The sequence below is a fragment of the Nyctibius grandis genome, chromosome Z, assembly GCF_013368605.1.
Source record: "Nyctibius grandis isolate bNycGra1 chromosome Z, bNycGra1.pri, whole genome shotgun sequence".
Taxonomy (NCBI): Eukaryota; Metazoa; Chordata; class Aves; order Nyctibiiformes; family Nyctibiidae; genus Nyctibius; species Nyctibius grandis.
This window is the reverse complement of record NC_090695.1, coordinates 78,913,622-78,937,558: the sequence shown is the minus strand read 5'-3', so window position 1 is coordinate 78,937,558 and position 23,937 is coordinate 78,913,622. Positions and strand designations below refer to the sequence as shown.

Genomic DNA, 23,937 nt, shown 5'->3' with positions numbered 1-23,937 from the left:
AGCTTCCATCAGGGTCACTCGAGAAGACTGCAATTGGTCTGTGCTCCAATCACCGACATGGTCACTTTCTTACTGTGCTATCTTTAAAATTAAAATTAGCTCAAGTGTTCTTACAGCTTTGAGATTCTTTCAAGATCTGATCCACCATTCCTGCCTAAGATCTTGGACTCTCAAACTCAATTCGAGATTAGTTCAACAGAGCCCAAAACTGAGTGATCTATAGGAGACCTTCTATAGCTCAATGACCACATGAAGAAAACAACATGCTCACACAAAGTTTTCATTATGTGGAATAGTTCTTGGACATGAATCCTTAATGAAGATCAAATGAATGCCAAGTATAAAATTAGAGTTTTACTTCTCCAAACATGAAGTATGACTTCCTCAAAATATACTAATCTGACAGAAATAGTATAAATTTTGAAGAAAGCACCACATAGGTTTTCACCAATGTTTTGCAAATACACAGTTTTAACTGAAGAAACACCATCTACCATCACTGTATAACAGAACATATATTTCTAAGAATACTTTGGTAGAAACACAATTTTTATACTGGAGTTGCAAGGTATATTCTTTTTTCTCTTTTGAAAGACAATTTAGAGAGTAAATGTGTGATGCAAACACTTTAAATCCAATTGTTTGGTTAGTTTACTTGTAGGTCTAACCAACTCCATGTACTTCCAAAAAGGAAAAACACTGTCTAAAAGATGTCATTTATTTTAAATTAAATAAATTCTTTTTTCCTCAAGAAAATTACTCCATTAAGTCACTTAGGTCCATTTATTTTTTTTAAAATACAATACAAAGAAAACTTTATAAAATCAACATGGAAATCAATGTCCTGAAAATGTTTTCCCGCTAACATTTTAGTCAAAGAGATTTTTAAAAGCTGTAATATGGTTGCATAATTATAAACCATAAATGGCATAAAAATTAAATGATAACTCTTGGAAACTAAGAACACAAAAGCACCAGTCAACTTTCTCAAAGGATAATTATGAAAATTAAAAAAAATTAATGGATATCTTATTCTGTTATTCCTCACCACAGACTGTTATTTCTTATATCATCTTATGAAAATACTCATAACGGACACATCATTAGACAAAAAGTATTAGCATAGATGGACTAATAGTCTCTTCCAGTCTTGCAATTCCCAGACTCTAACCCATAGTTACATCAAACTATTTTCATTTCCTTAATAATTCTTTCTGAAATGTCAATATATGTAAAAAGAAGTAAAAAAGACTCATACCCTTTAATGCAGTAGTCTTCTCTTTTTCATCTGGGCCTCCTTGCTGCAACTGAGCCATCATTACCCAAACTGTACACAGATTTAAAATACTGAGGTAAATGTACATTAATCTTCGAAGGACAACCTGGAAATCACAAGAGTTGGAAATGAACAAATTTACTTACTTCTACTTCAACAGATATCATTTGCTACTGCTTACATCACAAAAACCCAGAACTCATTCCAACAGCAAAACCTCCCTGAGTATTATAAGCCCCTCTGATATGTAAGGTAAAATTAAAATTAACTTTTTCCTCTCCTTCAAAACTTATACTGGACAGTCTGAAGTCTCATCACACTATCCTGGATTAAGATGTTTTACAACAACGTGCGACACACAATCCAGTATCAAGTTTGGTCAAAGATTCACGTTCACAAGAATGAACACTAACTTCTCCCTCATCCTAAAAGGACATTTATCTAATCGATAATCTTTTTTTGTGATTCTAATGTAACATCAGTAAATGATAAGCCTTTTGGAGAAGCATCACACTTTTAAGTTCAAAATAAAAGACACAAAAAACCCCAGAACATTATCAACAGGACTTCCACAATCTTTAATGATATTCTTCATCAATTAGCTCCCCTTTATTGTTCTTACTGTAGTGTACAGTGTTGTTTTAGCAAAACTACATGGAGCACACAGTTTGAAACCACTGTGATTTCTACAATACATTATCGGCATTGAAATGCATAGAGTAAATGTCCAGCTATAGAATGAACCTCAATATATTCAAGGTGAGAATTTACATGCAAAATATATTTCTAAATTTCTCCTATTGCACAGAAGGTAATCCCAGACATTCAAATCTGTAGTCTCTTTCATCTTGACTCTGACACCAACAGAGCAAACTACCACATCACAATCACTGCTTCTTCCTTCTCAATAAAAAGACTTCTGTGTATTGAATTCTTTTTCCCTTCATCTTTTTTTCAGTTCTTTGTTTTATCTGTCAGTCATTACCAATTTGTTTTATTATTCTTCCCAATATACTTTATCATGGATGAGTTTGCACGAACTGTATCTCTGTACCAATTAGTAACTTTCAAACAAAGAATAACAGGATTCACCAACTGTACTACTGCCTCCCTAATACTCACACCTGTAAGAAAGAACCCCAAAATGGTTTCTTTTAAGTAATAGTAGTTCACTGTAAAGGCAGCAGGAGAAAAAAAAAAAACAAAACAATCGAACACAATAAAGACTAATCTTCTGTTGCCTTTAGAGATAACCTATTACATGGAACATTTTCTTGTAGATTAAGGAAAAATACAGCAATTTAAGGGGGTGACAGTTACTAACTAAGGAGAGGGTTGGGGCGGGGGGGGAGTGTTGTTTGTTTAAGCTGGGCTTCAAGAAAAGTCCAATAATCCATTCTACAAGTGGGACCTATGGGAAACTTTGACATCTTCCTTTGCAGAAGACTGTTCAGATTAGGCTTATGGGAAATGACTGTACACTGCAAAAAGTCTTTTAAAGACACAACTCCACCAGGAAAGATCTACTTAGATTGTGTACTTTTAAAATTATGACACAACTCAACATGATTCAGTTAAAATGTGCTTCTTTTGGCTAACACTTTAATCACATTAGCACTCATAACAAAAGTAATCAACAAAAATAACAGCAGAACTACAGAGACCTTTTTTTTTTTTGTATTTTCTAGTGTGTAATGTAGTCAATGTAAATATTAAAATGACTCAAATGTTGATTCACACATGTGGATGGTATTAAAGACTTTTCTCAGATGTTTCCAAATAGTCCACTGACAAAAGATCACCAAATACAAAATCTTGTCCATCATCAGTTTGTACATTTGCAGGACAAAACCATGTGCATTCTTGTAAATAATTTAGAAAAGAAACTAATGCACTCCAGTTAAAATTATTAGAAATGCTAGAAAATCACAGTGATAGTGTTTTGTGATAGCCCAGATGAAAATTATTCTAGTCACACAAATTGGGTAGTCCTACCTACACAAGATTTGAAAATTCATAACTGGGTATAGGCAAGGTAATGCAGTTGCAAAATACATATAGGTGCTCAAAGACTTGTTATTACCCAAGGGAAGAAACAAAATTTATCTTAACAGATTTACCTTGATAAACTAACGCCCATCCCCTAATCAGACAAATCAATGCAGTGACCAAGAATCCCTGGCATTCTTGCCTCTACCATGGATACCCTTCTTTTTCCTTTAATAGATGAAGACCCTGCCTCTGAGGAAAGAGTAGATAACTTAAAAGGTTCACTTGCTAAGCTAGAAGCACCAAAATAAACAAACAGACAAATCAATCTGCATTTAGCTTTGAGAGAAAGCATTTCCAGTTCTTTTTGACAAAGTAAAAAACTGTTACAACAGCCACTGGAGGGAGGACTTGATATTAGAATGAGGATGAAACAAGCACACAGTATTTTATGCTTTGTTTGTGTGAACACGGCATTTTGATGAATCCCTCACTGATATTTGTTTAAACGACAAATAGAAGAAATCAGATGAGAGGGTTGGATTTCCTTTCTTTGACAGACAGGTGTCGAATCAACTATTGTCTGATGGTGCACAAATGAACAGTGGGAAAATTATAAAGCTCTCTGAATGGTTGCTTATAGGCAAATGCAGGAATTGCAGTTTATTCCAGGCATCAGTTTCAAGCCCCAGTGATCTTCAGCTGCATACACTGACCACTCCACATGATTCACAAATACCATCATCAAATTTCTCATAATAAATACAGATTATTTTAACTGTGTTATTCTGTACAATTTCTTCGACAATTCTTTTAAAAACATCTTTTCTGTGATTGTTTTTGCATTAGCTACAGCAAGCATACTTCCTAAAAAACAAGTTACTATTTCACTTGAAGAAATACTTACAGTAAATAAGATTATTGCCAAGAGAATGTATATTTATTTGTATGTATCTTGTTTTCCCATGCAAACTTAAGATACTCTATCACAAAATCTTATGCATATTCTGTGCCTCTTCAACTCAATGCCCAGCAATACTTAAAATAATTTGACAGAAGAAATATTCTGGTTTCATGGCTTCACATGGGACAATAAGGCTGCATTTTCATTATTGAAATATCAATTAATGCAACTGCAGAACTGATGGATTCACGAACAAATGGTCATTAAATTTAAAAACAAACCAAACCAAAACACAACCAAATCTAACAGACTTTTGCACACTTAAGGAAATACACACACATGTCTCATGTTCTTGTTTGTAAAGTGGTACTGGAAGTTCGGACCACTGAGCTTGTGATTGTGTAACAGTGCTAGCCTTCAAATCAAACCAGACACTGTATCATATATTCCCACTGTGAAACAAATGCACATATACACAGATTTCTACAGATTTCAATTATTCTTCATTGTGTAAACGCAGCTAGAAATGTGGCAAAAAAATGTAGTATATGATTTTGCTCTACATTAGCAATACCTGAAATTAAGTGAATGCTACGAAAGTTCCAAATAAAGGCTATAAATAATTGTAGTGCTAATGCACTGCAAGTGCAACCTAGGAAGAAAACCCACAAGTATTTTCAAACAGCACAAGTCCATCAAGTTTATCAGGACATAATCTGAACAGGAGTCATCAGAATGCTTCTTTATATTGCACTGCTTTATTAGAATACAGTTGAATCAGAGTCTTGTTCCCTGTAAACTGACATCCCAAGCAAGCTAGGGACAAGTATGGGTTATATTTGTGCAATGGGGCTGATGCCTGAGTAAGACCCAGTTTGTCTTCAAAGAGTTTGGCTCTAGTCCCTTCTCTGTATTGGCTCAACAAAGCAAAAAATGCATACTTTAATCTTAGCAGTATTTTCTGTCTAATTAGATTTTGTCTATCTCTGCTTTTAGGGCACTACAGATGACATCAGTAACAACTGCTTCAATTAAGGTTGTACTTCACTTTTCTTCACTTACAAGACCCTATTTTCAACTGCCTATAGGTTTGCCAAACTTCAGCTCTGAAAGCCAATTATTTCCAGTCTGCTTTAGACTAAACGGTTTTGCAAAAGTTCAGCTAAAATGTCTACCTCTTGTATAAGAAGAAAGGTCAGAGACAGTATCTTCTGCTCAGCTCTGCTGATGTTAATGAGCAGCTACAGCATCTCAATATTGCAGAGATCAGAAATTCAGCCAGAGGATCAGCTTAGCAGTATGTGCCTCTTGCCATTACCCTTAAAGCCTGCCCAGATCTGCTCAAGTAAAAATTGCTTTTTGCATGCATTTAGTATAGACTCATTAACACTTATCAGAATTTCCAGAAAATTTACCTACTTGCCTAAAGCATGCTCCACGCAGCTGCAAAAAGCCAGAGGGAAGATGCACAGGAGAGGAGTAATAAATGGTAGAAGAGCAGGATCTTTAACCACTAGAATTCAAAGAAACTGGCAAGGATCCCAAAGTCCCTGAACTCAGTACATCTTTGCATTCTACCAAATGGTGGTGGAACCTGCTGATAAAGTACACTAAAGGTTGATTTATTTGCCCAGCAGCTACTTTCCAGTGCTATTTTCCCTGTAAGCTCAAAAAGCAGAGGACTATGAGCTGTATGCACTAGCGCTGCAACCGTGTCAGCAACACCATTCTTTACACAAGGTCAATTTTAATTATTTCAGTTTAACTTTCTTGAAATGCTGGAAATGACCTTCATAAATATATGCATGTAAACATGATCAAATAGCATGTCAAAATAATACAAAAAGAGGCAGCAAAACCCCAACACACCCTCTGGGAGGTTTACAACACAATGGTCTTACCAACCAAAGATGAGGTTCAAGATTATCACCAAGAATTCTTCTGTAGTAGCAACAGCTTTGAATACACGTACCGGTTTTGTCTGAGATACATTTGATTTTCTTCATAGGAGCTTGTACAGGGTTATGTTTTGGATCTGTGCTGAGAACAGTGTTGGTAACACAGGCCTGTTTTAGCTACTGCTGAGCAATGCTCACAAAGAGTCAAGGCCTTTTCTGCTCCTCACACCACCCCACCAGCAAGCAGACTGGGGGTGCACAACAAGCTGGAGGGGACATAGCTGGGACAGCTGACCCCAACTGACCAAAGGGATATTCCATACCATATGGTGTCATGCTCAGCAATAAACACTGGGGGAAGAAGAAGAAAGGGGAGATGTTCAGAGCTATGGTGTCTGTCTTCCCAAGTCACCGTTAAACGTGATGGAGCCTGGCTTTCCTGGAGATGGCTAAATACCTGCAATTCCTTATTTTGCCTTTTTTTTTTGCACACACGGCCTTTGCTTTCCCTATTAAACCGTCTTTATCTCAGCCCATGAGTTTTCTCATTTTTACCCTTCTGATTCTCTCCCCCATCACACTGCGGGGAGAGTAAGCGGCTGAGGGGAGGCTTGGAGGCCTACAGGGGTTAAACCACAACAACATAATACAATACTCTCTTAAATATGCAGAGTAGCAATAATTAAGTGCACGGAGAACCACACTTCTGTTGAGGCAGATGGACAGTTATCTAACGAATCAGGCAAGCAGCTCTGGGGGCAGAAGAAGTGATCCTGCAGCGAAGGCAGGAGAATGCTGCCTGGGAGAACTGTGTTCACAGAAGGAATTTGGAGGTGTTCTTATGGACTACTCAACGCCTCAAAACCAAAATGTTCTCAGATAACTTCTTTTTGTATATTTTCCATCTTTTGGGCATTCAGCCTGAATGATTTCTTTCAATGCTCAGAACTATGGACCACTGGATTCATGTTTTAAGAACTTTGAAGACCCTTCCCTCGCTTTCCCAATCTCAGCACCCAAGATGAGTGTGCACTGATGAGAAGGACATTAATTTCAAGATGCCTTTCACTACCACCCTCCTCTAAAAGGCCAATAAGAATCCTCCACAAACAGCATATGCTAGGGAAAATTCAAGGAATTAACCTTTATGAAGAACCAACACGCTGCAACTGAGGCCTCAGAAAAAGCCCATGTAATGTGTAATAATGCCATATTCAGTGCAAGATTTGTCTTGTGTTGTTCCATTAGTGCATGGAGCTACATCTCCGCTGATGAGGACAAAAAGAAATGTTGAAGCAATATAATTATCTGGAAAACAGTTTTGTGAAATGCTCCTTAATTACAGATTCAGGTTTTCCTGTTAATAGACGTCACAAGGATAAGTCACAAGGACTTGGCAGAATATTACTTCATAATATACCTGAAATTGTCCTGTGATAGTTTATAAAAAAACTGTTCTGGATGAGATTTTAAGGTGATTGTACTAGACTGTTGGTTTTAACGTGATTCTGGCGAAAGACGGGGTGGAGAAGACTGACTCTCAATAGCCTCATCTCTGTACATACTAAGCAGTTACAAGACAAAGCCAGAATTTTTAATCTTTTTTTTAATGTCATCTTCTCTCAAGCAATCCCATGGGTCAGCTGGGAGAGAAAAAGGCCTCCGAACACAGAAAAACTTGAAGACTATTAAAAGAGCCTTCTCTTAGGAGAGACACCAAAGTAATTTGCAGGACAGCCACAGAAGAAGAGAGAAAGAAAGAGACCGGAAAACTCTGGGGAAATGATTTCTGCTTAGGCTACCATCAAAAGCTGCTATAAAACCCTAGACATATGCATATGTGTCTACTACTTTAAAATAACTTTTTCTCTCTCCTCCTTTGCTCTTAAGTAATAGTGCGATTTTTAGAAGGGCTGTCTGCCATTAACTGAAGACTCCTGAAAAGAAGACAGACAAATTGGCTGGAAATGCAGCGAATCCAGGTGTATAGTCCGAATCCTCACACACAGTGAGGTATTTCTAATTATACTCCAGACTCGGTGCTGAGGAGGTACACAAAAAGAGACTAGGGAAAGGTAAGAGGTGCACCCAGCTCCCTGTGACACACCTATTTTGTCCAACGCCTTCCAGAATGTGCACGTGCAAAGAATAAACATCACCACCCCACTTGACTATGCATCTAACGCAGATACTCTGATGACACAGAACTATCCAAAACAGATGGATGCTACACGGAATCAAATCATGCACAACTAAAATGAGCATGCACGGCTACTGAAGACATCGGTTTATCATCAAGGCACCTTATTTCAGAATTACACTAAAATAACCTGAATTCCCATAGTGTACAAACATCCTCTTTGCAGTAGTGTCTGCCTCAAGAAATCTACCTTACAGTTCTGCCCACAGCTCCTCCTGCTGGAGGACACTTGTTTCTTCTATTTTACCATTTCTCCCAGCTTTACTAATAAAGTATCTCAAATGTCTTTGCTCTGCCCTCTACCTGAGAGGCAGCACATGCTATTTGGCCAGCTGAACCAAGAAGTACTGCTCCATTTCAACTATCTGGCAGGCAAAGCAAGTAGCGCCGTGAAACACATGCAGTCCACAGATATGCTTCTGCTGGATTGTCACAAAGCGGCACCAGATTATAATATACAAATAAACCATGTGAGTAATGTAAACACATTATTTTTTTAGCTGATTATTTAAGATTAACTTGATCTTAAAATTCTAACTGCATCACACTTGTATTTTTATTTTTTTCACATCAGTAGAACTTCTTTTACTTTCTATTACAAAACAATAAAAAGAATAAAGATAAAAAAACAAGGCAAGTAAATTTAATCTTCCTTACTGGTTCAGCTTTAAAAATTTACTATCTAATATTTACATTAAAAATATAACATTAATTGCCTACATCAGTAAGTGTAATTAGACTTCTTTAGACAGCTCTGCTACTGCCTAATCTACAACCTTGCTATATCTGCCCAGAGCCAAGACTGCCAAACAGCTCTAACCACGCCATCATACAGCAGTCAAGTCTGGAAAAAATCTCTGGAAATGATCTGGTCTCCATCCTTCTGTTGGACTTCACTTCATGAGGCCTTACAGGGCCTGACATCAGGTAAGCCAGGGTGCTGTCAAGATGAGCCTTCACCTTTTGGTCAGCCGTGAACTGGTCAGGCAGTCGGACTAGATGATCATTGTAGGTCCCTTCCAACTGAAATGCTCTATTCTATTTCGAGTTAGGGAGATTCCATCATGCCTTTGAGGATCTTATTCTAATGTTTAACATTTCTAACAGCTTTTCTTATACCCAGATGAAATTTCTCCTCTCACCATGCATCCTCGTGAACAGAAAACAACTTCTCCTGCATAACTGCCTTCTAGGTATTGCATGACTGACGAAATATCTCCAAGCCTTCTCTCCTCTACAAACTTCCTTGAACCTTTTTCCAAATACTGAATTCTCCAACATGCTAATCATCCTTCTAACATACTAATCATCCAGATGGCCAGCTGCTGGACCTTCCTCCAATTTTTCAATGTCTGTTGAAATCAGAGGACAAACCAGACACAGCACCCTAGGTATGCTCTTACCAATACAGTGGAGGATTCAGCTTGCTTTCATTGCCACAAGGGCACAGTGCTGGCATTGTTCAGCTTGCCATCCAGCAGGACCTCCAGCTCCCTTTTAGCAGAGCTACATCCTAGCCAGCCATGCCCCAGCCTGCACTGCTGTTTGGGAATCACACCTTTGTCAGTGCACAGCTTTACAGGTATCTTTGTTAAACCTTAGGCAATTCCTACTGGCCTCGTCTTCCACCCTGCACGATGGATGATGGATTACTACTGTGCACAAATACAGATGATAATGATGACAATGAATCTGGCAGTTTCATTTGCAGCTGTGATTTGAACTAGAGAAGAAAAAAATGGGGAACAACTGTCTCCTTTTATTCTGGATCTTTTTGCCAAACATACTGATAGCTTTTATTTGCCTTGCTATTAAGCAAAGTTACCCAAAGACAGTCCTTGGAAAAATTAAATTCTACCTGTTATATGAACTACTTCAATGAGGTACTTCAATGTCTTTCATATTTCATCTCCAGTTTGAACTATTCTGGCTTCAGGCTTCACTTACTAGTCATTACTATGCCTTCGTATGTTTTGTCTATTTTTCACGTACTTGATTAGATGCTACGGTCAAGTCCTATCTCTTTCTTCTGGTAAACTAAACAGGCTTAGCAGAGCCTCCTTCTATGAAATGTTGATTCTAACACAAAGTAATTTCTTCCTGTTTCTCTGTTCCCTTCCGTTTTTTAAATCCCAACTGACAGCATTATGCATGCCAAACTCCATAGGACCAACACTGCTAGAGTGGCAGCTTCTCAGGAAATCCTCCATTTTTCCTGATTTCCTTGTTTCAGTTCTGAAAACCTGACCTGCTTTTTTAATTTAGTTTTTTAAACTGTAGACCTAACTGGCCAAATACCTGGATAATACCAAATAAATTCTTTACTATTTATCATCTTATCAATCTTGGGTTTAAAACAAATGTTACTAGTAATTATTTAATGTTATTTCCCAAGATCACTCCGAAGCAGCATTTATGGAAGACTACCACTCCTAAAAACTGTTATGCACAACTTCTTCAGAAAGACATTAAGTGCCTCAGGATGCGGTTATTTTACCGATACTAAACACTCTTGAAGTTTTAATGAGATTTATCTTAAATTACTCCCTTTACAAAATCTTAAATCTATTATACTGAAGCAGTAACTGTAACCAAGCAAACTCATTACCTGAATAAACAGTTTATTCTATAATTTAATTCTTTATTAATAGAATTTTCCATTAGGATTCCCTTATTTTACCCAAGTTGTGACAGTCAACTAAAGAATGTATTATTGTATAGATTGAACCACTCTCTTCTACCATGTACTGACACACCATCAGCACTTTCCTCATCTTCTAGGATTTTCTTATCGTTCCCAATATTACTTAAAATGAGTAACAAAGGACTTCCCTTAAAATTTCTTTTATCATTCCCTGGGTCAAGTTTAATAAATAATCACTCTCAGAAAAGACAATGACCAACCACTAAACCACAGGAAGTAGTAGACTCTTCGTAACTCTCTCAGACAGCAATTATATGCCTTTTTAGAACGAATGCTGCTGTTAAACACCACTTACATTTTTCAGCTACCATGCTATTCAAATCAGTAACAGCTACAACAGGGTTTATCGATAAAAGAACAGTAATTACAGGGCAAGGGTAAACAATCCATTGCGTTATTCTACCTTCACGTCACCTTATGATCAGATGGATAATGCCTAACCCTAAAAAGTCATGTAAACAAAATACACTTGTACAACATTTGTCCATGTCGAAGTTTTTCTTTCTACGTCAACATCTACAGCAGCTGATCACATTGCTTCCCAAGAATACATGAAAATTAACACAAGAAAAGCAGAGATACATTATAGCGTGTCTCATGGAAAAAATATGAACCAGCATCAGTCTCGCTGAGTGTAACAAGTCTTCCAAAAAACACACTATAGGAAATACATTTTCTCACATAACTGACAATTTTCAATAAAATCTGCACAGAAATAGCACCACATTTAAAAGTAGCCTTACATAAACAAGAATTCTTTTCTTGAAACAAAATTAAAGCTATAACAAGCATTCTAAGGTCATGTTAGCAGTATGAACACGGGACAAAATGTATCTACAAAGAGAAGTATCACATCAACTACCAAGAACAATTACAGAACAATAATGTAGCCAACCCTCCAATCCTTTACGTTTTTAACTTACTCACAAATGAAAGCAGAAAAAACTTTTCAGTTACAGCAGCTTAAAGGTGTGACATAGTCTGAAGAAGGAAAAATCTTTTGTCCTAAATTCCTTGTGTTGGAGAAGGAGGAAAAAGGAAGAGAAAGAAAAACTTATAGAAATTAAAATTTTCGGACTCTCCATGTTTTGTTACAAAATTCTACTGTAAACTCTGGAAAAGGATACAGAAAAAACAAGAAAATGAGGGGGGAAAGCAGATGGAAAGTAATTTTACCCAACAGAACCCAAAACTTGTTAATAAAAGGTCAGCAATGCTAGACAAAATATATGCTTTCTTGATGTAAATGAGGTTTAGCAGACTTGGCACAAGTCTGGAAGGTGACACAAAAAATCTGATAAAGTTCCAAAAAAAAATACAGGGAGAACAACAGGGGACAGAGCATTGTCCTTGGAGACATTCAAAACTAAAAGCACCTAAAAACTGAAACAGCATAAACTACACATCCAAAATTATTTTAAATTAGGACTGCAGTGTTTTAAAATCAAGCCCAGTATAGCAGAGAAATATTTTTCTATTCCCAGTAAAATGTTTCTTAACCAGCCAGGTGTTTAACTGCCATGAGAATCAGGTATAGGCTTCAAACTAAATGGAAAGCAACTATCAAAATAAGGCTATACTTACAAATTTCTCAACTTTAAAATATTTCTTAATTTTGCAAGAATCACTTGAAACTAATTTCTCCAGTCCAACGGATACACCTTTTGTGTTACTGTCTCTGCAGCTGTGCAAACCATAATGAGTATTATTTCAAGCTACTATAATTTGGAAAGGGAAAAATCCACAATCTAGGAGAAAGTACGAAATATTTTCTAGACTATGTATCTAATGTTGCTCAAAAGTTTAAAATTAGACCTGAAGAAACAAATCAGTGAACAAGATCCTGGCAACAACATCCTGGGCTGCTTTAGGGAAAGTATTGCCTGCGGGTTGAGGGACATGATCCTCCTCCTCTATCCTGCACTGCTGAGACACATCTGCAGTGCTGTGTCCAGTTACAGACTCTCCAGTACGACAGAGACATTGACATACTGGAGCATGACCAGTGAAGGGCCACAGAGATGTTCAAGGGCTTAGAGCATCTGATATCTTATGAGAGGCTGAGAGAGCTGGGACTGTTCAGCCTGGAAAAGGGAAGACTCAGGGTGCCTGTTAAATACCTGATGAGGAGAGGAAAGATCACTGAGCTGGAGCCTTCCCAGTGGTGTCCAGTGAGAGGGCAACAGGCAATGGGCACAAATTGGACATCTGAAAATAAGAAAAAGCTTCCTTACTCTAAGGGTGCTCAAAGGCTGGAATAGGCACCCAGAGAGGTTACAGAGTCCCCATCCTTGGAGATACTCAAAACTTGCTGAGCACAGCCCTGGGTAACCTGCTCTAGGTGACCCTGCTCTAGGTACTGGGGTTGGACTAGACAATCTCCTGCCAATCTCAACCACTCTGTCACTCTGGGGAGATAGGAAAAATTAAAAGTCCACAAAAAATGAATATTCAAAAAGTGTGTGTGTATATATATATTTATACATATGCTGGTTACCTCCCACAATAGCAACGAACAGCTTTTAACAAGGGATGTGAGAATCATTATGAGCAGTGTGTGGCTGAGCAAGAATTAGAGCTCTTGTTCTCAGGGGTTTCAGTTTTGTGTTCTTAGGAATTTCTTTCTGATTCTGATTCTTCAATTTGTGTGAAACAGCCGAAATTTATCATCATGAAACTGTCAAAACCATCAGGGCCACAGCCATGACAAATTTGTGGAAGCTGACAACACTGGATATTACTCATTCTACTGGCAACCATTCTTTTAAGTGCATTAAAACACCTTCAAGCTGGTTAAAATCACCCTGAAGATGAACAAAACCTTAAGAAGTGTCCATATTGTGTTTCCATAGATGACAGCATACGCTTAATATGTGTGTCTTCCTTACCCAAAGACACTATTAAAACATTGACCAGCCTATAGGTATCAGGAAAGATCAAAATTAAGGTTGCCTGCACAAACTTATTTCAGCACTCATGCACTAAAATCCAGTCTTATACAAAAAACAATGTGGAGAAAATAAAAACAAAGAGGAAAGAAGTCACCTCACTCTCTTCTACTTCTCTAAGTTAGTGTCATCTAAGTTTCTGTCCAGTGTGGTCTTGCCTAAATTCTTTTTAAAAAATACCCTTGATAAATACTCCACAACTTCCCTAACGCTAGGTTCATGTTGTTAGCTAAGTTCACACTTGAACCTCATCTTGTGCCCCAAAGGACATCGAAACTGTCAGACCTCCTGCCTTTTGCTCTGCTTCTCCCAGTGGTGGTTGACAGCCCTGAGGAATGGAAGGTAAGAGGAAAACTCCCCCACCAAAGCTTAGGTTCTCCTCTCCATGCAAGACGAGTGACAGTGCACACTCTCCAGCTACTACAGAGAAACCACATTCCCCAGTATTACTGACAACTAAACTACCCTGTTTGATATAGTATGAGTATTTTGGCTTTAAATAGAAATCAATTCTCATGTCAAACTGCTCTTTTCAGGACAATATTTTTCCTAACTCAAAGCCACAGCCCTTTACTTCCTGACACTTAGGAAGTTTATGCCCTTTCTCTCTGTAGCATCCTTTCCCGTTCCTGGAGACCGCTATCATGTCTTTCTTCATCTCCTCTACTCTGAGCAAACTATTCTTTCTGCCTTTCCACATTGCACTTTTTTTCCCTAGACTTCTGAAGATTCTCATTGCTTTCCCCCCAAAGACTCTCCCATGGGCTCAAACCATTTCTTAAATGCGATGCCCAAAACTGACAAAGCCCAAGCAATGTGGAGTAGAGTGAAATTACCGTGCAACACTTTTAAATATGTCCCTTCTAGCTATACATCCCAGAATAATGATTACCCTTATTGCAACAGCACAGTGCTACTGACGCATGTTCAGACTATGATTCACCTAAAAATCTGGGATTCTTTTTTCTAGAATTATTGCTATTTTGTATTTATGCAGGGAACTATCTAATCTAAGTACAGTACTCTGCATTTATCCTTTTAACAGCATTATTTCTTTTATGTTGTTTCTCTAATTTTTCTAAGCCATTTGAAATTCTAAATTTATTCTTCACAGAATTTGAATCCTCTCCCAATCTGGTACTCCCCATAAAATTAATAAAGGTACTCCCTATGCTATCATCATCCAAGTAATTAACGAAACAAAGGCATAATCACATTTGTTTTTTTCTACTGCATTTCTGCCTTTGTCAATGCATAGAACTAAGGTGTTCACTTGACAAGGAACTATTAAGTTTTTTTGTCTGACCTTCCTCTCTTCAGCTTTAAGCATGACCTAACGTTTCTCCCATCCTCAATTCCTCCTCCTCCGTATTTGAGTGCTTCTCAATCATCCTCTCCTATTTCACAAGCTCCCAGTCCCACTTGGCCTCATTCCACCCTGAGAGCTTCTAATGCCGTTCCACTCCCTCCCTAAGCTGTCCTTGTTTGTCCTTTCATTTCAAGTGCTTTCACAGAGACACTGCCAACCTAAGTCCTTGTTCTGAACTTCTCATCCACTCTACTCCAGTCCCCTGGTTTCATTCATCCCACCATTACAGAATGAGCATGGGAATAACAAAGCCATTGAGCATTCTTCTCAGACCAAAGTCCCCGTTGTCCACTTGCACTGGCGACCCTCACCACAGTCCAGTGGTGGAACAAGCACGCTGGTGCACACATCCAAACAACAAAAAGGGCACAGCATGTCTTGTACAGATGGAATCACTGGAGATTTTTACATTCTAAAACTGAAGTTGACACCTGACACAAAAGTAGACTTTGCCAAGCATCGTGTTGCTTATCCACAACACAGAGGCACCGTACTACAGCATCATGTATACTGAAAGGGATCTCTGGAGGTCCAACCTCCTGAAAACAGAGGTCTTATCAGAACAGGCTGCTTAGGCACTTATGCAGTCAAGTTCTGAACATGTGCAATGATGATGATTCCACAACTTCTCTGGGCCCCATTCCCATGTTTGACCGCCCTCATGGTAAATTTTTTGGAGGTATATCTACCAACATTTCCCACAAAGTAAAACATTAAAATATATTTATCTGCTATCTTATACTGCTATAGAACAGCAGATAAATGCAATTCAGAACAAGCAAACAAATTAAAAATAGTATGTTATCTACACCATGCTCCTCTTCTGGAAAGTTAGATAGGTTAACACTACCACATGTATGAAGCTTCCTCATATTCCTGTCAGTAGTACTCTCTAAAGACCACAATTCTCAGGAATTGTCTAAACAATGTTCTTTTAGATGTTTCCTCCGGACATCACAGATTAGGCAAAATCTGTACTTCTTGAAGGAATGTGCTACTAGCTTCGAAAAATTCCATTTCTGTCAGATACAAACCAGGTATTAGTTTTCTCTCTTATCCCAAGAAAATGCAGGTATGGGTTGGTATCATTAAGGAACTGGATTTCCCATCTCAGCATATTTCCATTCCTCCACTCCTCCCTCAACCAACTACCTCACACAGGCAAGAATTCAAACTTCTGGTTATTTTGGTGTGGTCCTCTCACAATTGCTCCTTAGGGATTTATCCTAATCTTTATGACTACTTAAATATTCACCAGAAAGAAAGACAAGGAGAATAGAACTAACAGAACAAAGAATGACAAGACATAAAATTAAAAAAAAAACAACCTTTAATTGCCCACAGAATGGTGTTGGGAAGAAAATGAACAAGAACTTAAAGCACTCCTGCAGGAATGTACATTCTACCTATCTGATATTAGTGAAGTTGGTGGGATGATTCACATGAATGTAATGCTAGAAATCAAGAGACATAACCTATTTAGAAAGAGCAACAATGGAGAACAAATGGCACTGTGCGCCAAAAATTTCATTGCCTATTTCTGAGTCACTGACAACAAAAAATCATGTCTTAAGAAGTAAGTACAAGTCAGGATGATCGCTGGGGTTTGCTACAGATACAAAATCTCACATAGCATGGTGGTTAAGCATCTATTGCATCTCGTTGGAAATGAAAGTTTCATTATCACAGTGGACATAACACCGAGTGAGATAACCTGGAGCTTTCATGCCGCCATTATCAGAACACGCTTGAAATTTCTAAAATTGAGGACAATTTCTTATACTGAGAAACGTTAAATCCAACCCAAGGGAAAGCTGTGTTCAACTTCATCCGGACAGATAACAAGTACCCCACTGTGTCACAGAGAACAAATACAGAACAAAGACGGTTCCTGCCCCCAGGTCTTAGAATCAAAGGACATATTCCCAAACGCATCTTTGCAAAACGACTTAAGCGGTCCCACCCCCTACCCACGCAGCCCCCTCAGCTGTGCTGACAGAACTGTTTGTAGCAATGCACAGCGAACTGTTCAGGGAATCAGATCCGAGTTAAAACAGAACACGGACCTGATCTGAGTTAAAACTACCTTCCTTTCTTTCCCCCCCCCCCCTTTATTTTGTTGAAAGGCATACTTTTAACTTATCAATTCTCAGATTCAGTTCATTACCCAGTACAACTGAGGTGACAGAACAAGGCAAGAATGTACAGCTGCTGCCCGAAAACTTTTTTAGCCTGATTTGCCAACATGGGCAAGAAAGAAATACAGACAAAGCAAAAGAAGGACTCAATAAATGATCATTGCGATAGGCAATAGTTTATTCTAAATTTCAAACTCTGCTACTCCAAAACACAAACATTTAAAGTATCAAGAAACCCCCACTAATTTTTGACTTATTGACTAGCATGTATCAAATGCGAGTTTTCATTTGTAATAGCTTTGTTGATTTTGGTGGTTCTGCCTGCTCTGAAACATTTCTCCTTGGCTTGAAGGTGCGCAGCTATGTTAACACAGCCTCACAGCTTGGGAGTTACCAACATACAGACACACAGTTCCCAGTCATTCAGATTTTATTTCACAAGATTTAATCGTATGCTTCAGCAGGGAGGTACTCTTTCACTACATGGACTATTATTCTTCAAGAGAGATACAGATTGTGTGCATGAGCACACTCATTTATCCCTCATTTCACCATATTTCCATAATGCCTTTACACAACGGCTCTTTCACTACCAAGTCTTCCTGTTAACATATTTCTCCTTTGAAAATACATCCAGTTTTGTTTTTGACTGTGGTGCCTGGTTTTATTTAAATCTAGTCCACTCACTCAACATCTTATTTCTTGAGATGGGTTTATATCAACCACGTTCTGCAAGAGGAATTACGTGCTCATTTGTTAGAAAAGAATCTGGATGTTTTCAAGGTTGCTTGGTCATAGTGTATTGCTTAAGACAAGAAGGAAGAAAGTAAAGAAAGAATATGGTTCAACATCTTCTTCAGTTAAACAAGGAGACCAAGATTTGCATACATTGTATGCTAATAGTGCTATGCATAAACATGACATTCACTCAAACGTGCATTTCGAGGCTTTGTGAAGCCTGGCTTGCAGAACTTTAAAAGAAACTATAACCACTATGTTATGTGTTGGGCTTGGTCTTTGATGCAACATTTAAGACAACCTGGAGCGTACTTGGCACACTGACAACACGATCAATCAGAATCACCTTGTCCATCTTCTCAAGCTAGCAGTTATTACTCTAAAAACCAAGACAGTTTTCCTTCAAGCACAGAGGTATACAATGGCTGCAAAGTACAACTGAGCTACTAACTCCCAGCATGTAGCAGAAATAAAACAAGAATGAGGTCCACTAAGCTTGTTCCTAAGCCAAAATATACTTCAGTTATGGGATGACAAGAAACAGAAGAACCCCTTTTTCCTGTGTCCCACCAGGAGCTTTCGTCATGCACGCTGCATAAAGCTGACACGGTGAAGAACGCTCAGTAGGCCAGCAGAGTATGTACATTGCAGCTGAAATGTCCAGAGAATTCAAAACAAATATCTTACAAGATTTAATTGCAAATGGAAAACGGCAACTTCATGAAGCTTATAATTCAGACAAATGCCGACTAGCTGTCTTGGGAAACAGTTCACAATTTCTAAAGCTATCTTCCTGTTAAATCTCATATTTTTTATCCACATCCTGGAGATGCCTAGGGGTACTTAAGAGTAATCAAGAATATTTTCAATATAGTCAAAAACATTTTTCAGTATGTCCCTCTCAAAAAAATATGTAACTTAAACCTTGACCTGAAATTGGCAGTAAACAAGAAAACTTCCGTGTGAACAACTGATAATAAACTACAAAAAACATGCAAAAACTTGAACAATGTACTATGATGGGTCTGACTTTAGATGCACAAGCATCAAGAAACAAACACTAGCATTCAGTATCACTGGTGCTTCAGGTATGGACTTGCTTCCAGCCACCGCTAGAACTGGCTGATTTGCAGTCCAATTGACAACGTGTACAGCTAATTCTTACTTTAGCCATTATCTCTCTTTCTAGACATATGATAAAGAAAATTTTCTTTCATTTGCCTGCCTGAGAAAAAGCCCTATTGGCTGACAGAAGAGTTTCCTAAATTTACGACTGTACTAATACATTGGATTCAGCTAATACTACAGTTGCTACGACAATACTTATTTCAGGTAATCAAATTAACAATCCAGTACTTCCAAGACTCAAATGTCTATATAGCAGGTTTAGCACAGACTGGTGCCCTCCAATTTCTGCTGGGTAAGAGGACGCTGGAAGAATATAGAAACTACAGTAACTGTAAAGCGGAAACACCTAAAATTACCCTCATAAACTCTACATGGTTCATCTTTCCTCTTTGGATACCCACTCAACAGAATACAAACTACAGTACCAGAGAGGTTCCATCATGCTGGAAGTCAATACTCTCCAGGAGAGTGTAATAGGAATAAAAGCGGTTACATGAAGACTGCACTAGCCCACAGAGCGGGACACCGTCCTCAGCATCATTAATAATTAACTCACAGAAGCAGACTGCTCAGGAAACTGATAGCGGGGCTTTCACCACAGTCAGTTCAAGTGTGAGACAACTCAGGCTGCGGATCCATGATCTGCTAAAGCCCATACGATACAACACTTTCAGCCCTTCTCCTTCTTTCAGCCTGTCCACTCCCAGCCACAGTCCCACATCCTTTCTCATGATGGCACTCATGCTACTGAGCAAGCTGATGCAATGAGAAAGGAGCATTTTGTACCTCTAGTTCTGCATCAGCTGGATTGTCTTCCTTACCCGGCTCACTACGCAGCCAGCTGATCTCTCATACAGCCAGAAAGGATGGGGCAGGAAGAAGGGAGGAGTGCTGCTCCTTCCAGCAGCAGGGATGAGAAGTGAACAGGCTGTGACACTGAGCCCCGGGCACTCCGTTAACAGTGAGGGTCTGTAGCTGGAGGGAAACGACTTGTGGGTCCCAGCCTAATTCCTAGAAGGACTCAGCCATAAACCAAAAATCACTACCAAAACTGGCACTAATCAATATCTGATGGTGAGCTGAGCAGAAAGGTCAAAGATTATTCAAAACTGAATGCTGTATTTTTTCACCTTCCAATAAGACTCGGTCACATTACAAGAAGAGTGTAAGAAATACAGTGAGTAGTTAAACGTTAAGTTAGAGCCCTCCTCTCAAAAAGTGTCTATACATACATAACACACACTCTAACCAGAGCACTTAAAACACTGAAGAACATCCATGCAAAATAACCCCTTTTAAACCCATTAAATTGTACTTCAGGAACACCACTCAGTGCAAATCTGTGAAACTGATCTACGGACTAAGTAGATACATATATGACCACACTTACAAAGAGGAAAAAAGTCTCTTCTAAGGCACAAAAAAAATTCATAGGCAGCATTACATTTCATAGGCAGATGTTTTCATGCCCACTGTTAACCAATTTGTTTCAGTAAGCGAGTGGAAAAAAAATAAAAAAAGATATCCATTCATTCTTTGTATGTATGCTTTACTTCAAAGAATTCCAGGAATCTATTGTAAACCTAAAAAACTCCTCAGTCACCACAGCACATTGTTCCCCAAAGGAACAGTGGGTCAAATTCAAAGTACCAGCAATAGAGTCGCATTCAGAACTTTTTCTATAGAGCCTGGAATGGACAAAACCTCCAAAGTCAGCACTGAGTCTTCAGGGGGAAAAAAAAATAAGGTTGTGAACTTAAAAGAAAAGAGACCAACAGATAAATCCCCGCTGAGTAATTACAAGGAGAAGCTCTCCCAAACATTAGCTAACTAGTACCTAAAAGGCAATTAAGTAAAAACCATGGTCAAGTCAACTAGCAGATTAACATAGAATCAGAATTGGCTACAGTCACTGAAAAAGCCATCTGAATAAAATGAATTCAGACAAAATCCAGGCACTGGTGAGAAAACGCCAATAATTAAAGGTATTTCAGTAAGGCAGACAGCACTCTGAGCGTGCACTATGCTTCTGAAATGTTGTCCACCTCCAGCTGCTCAGTACTGTTGGCCTGCTGGAAGTTTTCATCTCGTTCCTATGCCTACCAGCATCTGCTAACCTATTCCAGACAAAAAGAGTCAGGTCAGCTTAAACACTGACTGTAAATATTACATCTGTCTTAACCCACCATGTTTTGACTGAAGTGGGCTTGGGAGTGCTCAGACTCACACCAAGGGTGGCACATTAGACCTCCAGCAGACTGGCAGGCAGTAAGTAACAGCAGTGACTTCAGCAACCGATACAGCTGCTGCCTGGGGCTTCTGTCTAGAGCTACCCCATGAAGACCAGTACTCTTGCAAGCAACGAATGATTATTTTTTTTTTGAAAGAAAGTGAAATAGTATCTGAAAGACTCAGAACACCAGATCTGTTCAATTCCAAACTCAGAGGAGCATATAAAGACATGCTTCCCATATTTTACATTGGTATCACTCTGTGATACCTTCTAAGCCATTAAGTACCTTCAATAGCTAAGATTTTAGTTTTCCCTATACAAGAACATTTTTACCTTTTCCTCCACAATTACAAAACACCTAATTTTAACATCCAGCACGCATTCTCTAACCAATATGCTACCATCAGGCAGCTTTGCCACGGGTAGCATAACACACTGCCACCCTCTTTCACCCACAGTCTCATTAACAATTCCAAGAAAGTATTAGCAATTACTAAAAGAACCCTTTTGCTGTACTAGTGGTATTTATGCTGCTTCTAAGGCAAATATTGTCACCACCCTACTCTCTACTATGTCACCAAATCACTGTGCAGTAAGACCAAAGATATCCAGTTAGCTTTGCAATTGCTGTTGATTTTATAACAGCTCTTTACCAACGATGGTATGTCCTGACCAAGGTCTGTTACCTGCTTGTTGAAACTTCCTACCTCAGCAAAAAACTTCATGCAGAAATAGTGCAAAGTGGATGATGCACTTTGTGCAGACTTGTTAAGCCGGCTTACATGTGACTGAGCAGCTTGGATCACGTAACACCACAGTTAAAAGTTAACCATCTGGAAGGAAAGCAGTACATTCTTTATCAAAAGCTTTCTATTTAGCTTTGAAAGAAAAAAGAAGCCAACATTTCTTTAAAAAGCAAAGTGTGTAGGTTTTGGAAAGGAACTACAGATGTGCAAGATCTCATGTTTTAGGATAATGGATTTTGAGTTATCTCACTGCCAAACCAAAACCAAGTAACAGTAATAATTTAAAACGAAAAATTACTTCCCTACATTTATGTCTGGATAACTGGGAAATGACAAATATTTCATGCAGCTTTCTAAGCTGCCAGTCCAACTACGAGAAACTTCACTCCAAAAAGAAGTTTTCAACCACATACGATTAGGAAAGCAAAACTCAGAATGAAAGTTACCACTGAAGCCCAGCTGTATTATTAAGTCAGGAGAGTTATGCTCACACAGGAACTTCTGGTCATGTACAACTGCACAGAGAGCTTGCATGAGGAAACAGGGAAAACTGACAAGTCTTGTTGTGTGAAAGGAGCTGACAGTACGAAAAAGCCACAGGAATGACCGTCAGCATGCATTTTGGAAAAAAAAAAAAAGCTTAAAATTATTTAGAAAATCAGAAATTATTCTTGCTACGCTCTGTTTCTGGTTCATTTGGCACCCTCAACGTCGGGAAGCAGGTCGGAAGGTGCCAACACGCGGAGCAGCTGCTGGCAGAGCGCGGTGACCGGGGCCCGGTCCCGGGTGGAGGGTGGCACTGTGGCCGCGTCCCCCCCTTCCGTTAACACGGTTTTGTCAGGGCAGGCGGCACCCACCCACGTTACACCCGCTCCCGCCCTGCGGAGCGCCGGGCCGGGGGCGGCGCGGAGAGCCCGGGGGCCCGGCCGCGGGCAGCCACCGCCACCGCCCCCCTCCAGCCCCGCCGCCGCCTCAGACCTGACGCCGCGAGCACGCGAGGCCCGCGGGCCCAGCGCCTCCGCCCGGGTCAGGGCTGTGAGGGGGTGGCTGGGCGCCTCCGCCGCCGCCGCCGCCACCACCACCCGCTCGCCGCGGGGCCCAAGACGGTCGCCCCCCTCCCGCCACAGGGCCTGCCGCCGCTCCCCGCGCCTCCCGTCGCGCCGGGGGCTGGCCGGGGCCGGGCCGCAGCACGTACCTGGCGCCCGTGCCCGGCGGGGCGGGGCGGGGCGGGGCGGGCGCGGCGCCGTCACCGGGGGACGCTCGGCCGCTCGGGCCCCTCGGCGCCGCCCGCCCCCCCCTCCGGCTCCACTTCCGGGGTCCGCGCGCGGTGACGTCAGCGCCCGGGGGCGCGGCGGGCAACCCGGAAGTGGAGCGGGAGGGGCGGTGGCGGCCGCGGCCTTGTCCCCTCGTCACCCTCTCCCCTTGTACCCCTCATCCCCCTCCGGCCTCGGGCCCGACTCCGGCCCCGTGCGTCGCCACAACGCGGCTGATAAACGCTCTTGTGGCCGGCAGTCGGCGGCCTGCGGGGAGGGGAGTCCCGGCCCGTCATGGCGCTGCCCGCAGGCCGCGGCCCCCCAGGGAGGTGTGTGTTCAGGAGCTCAGGATTCCTCAGCTCAGGAATCACGTCAGGGTCCTGCTCGCTGAGACGGACCGGGTGGGTGACAGC

At 40.1% G+C, this 23,937-nt stretch overlaps 1 protein-coding gene across 5 annotated transcripts in view; it reads right to left on the bottom strand.

Moving 5' to 3' along the window:
• Window positions 1-23,553, bottom strand: part of ARB2A (ARB2 cotranscriptional regulator A) — a 272,896-nt gene extending 249,343 nt beyond the window's left edge. For all 5 annotated transcript variants that reach the window (XM_068422781.1, XM_068422782.1, XM_068422780.1 and 2 more), the window contains exons 1-2: window positions 23,467-23,553; window positions 1,259-1,382 (exon numbers count right to left, since the gene is read on the bottom strand). In XM_068422781.1, coding sequence (XP_068278882.1) covers window positions 1,259-1,364 — 106 coding nt within the window. In that variant the 5' untranslated portion in view covers window positions 1,365-1,382; window positions 23,467-23,553. The remainder of the gene's footprint in view (window positions 1-1,258; window positions 1,383-23,466) is intronic.
• Window positions 23,554-23,937: the final 384 nt, after the last annotated feature.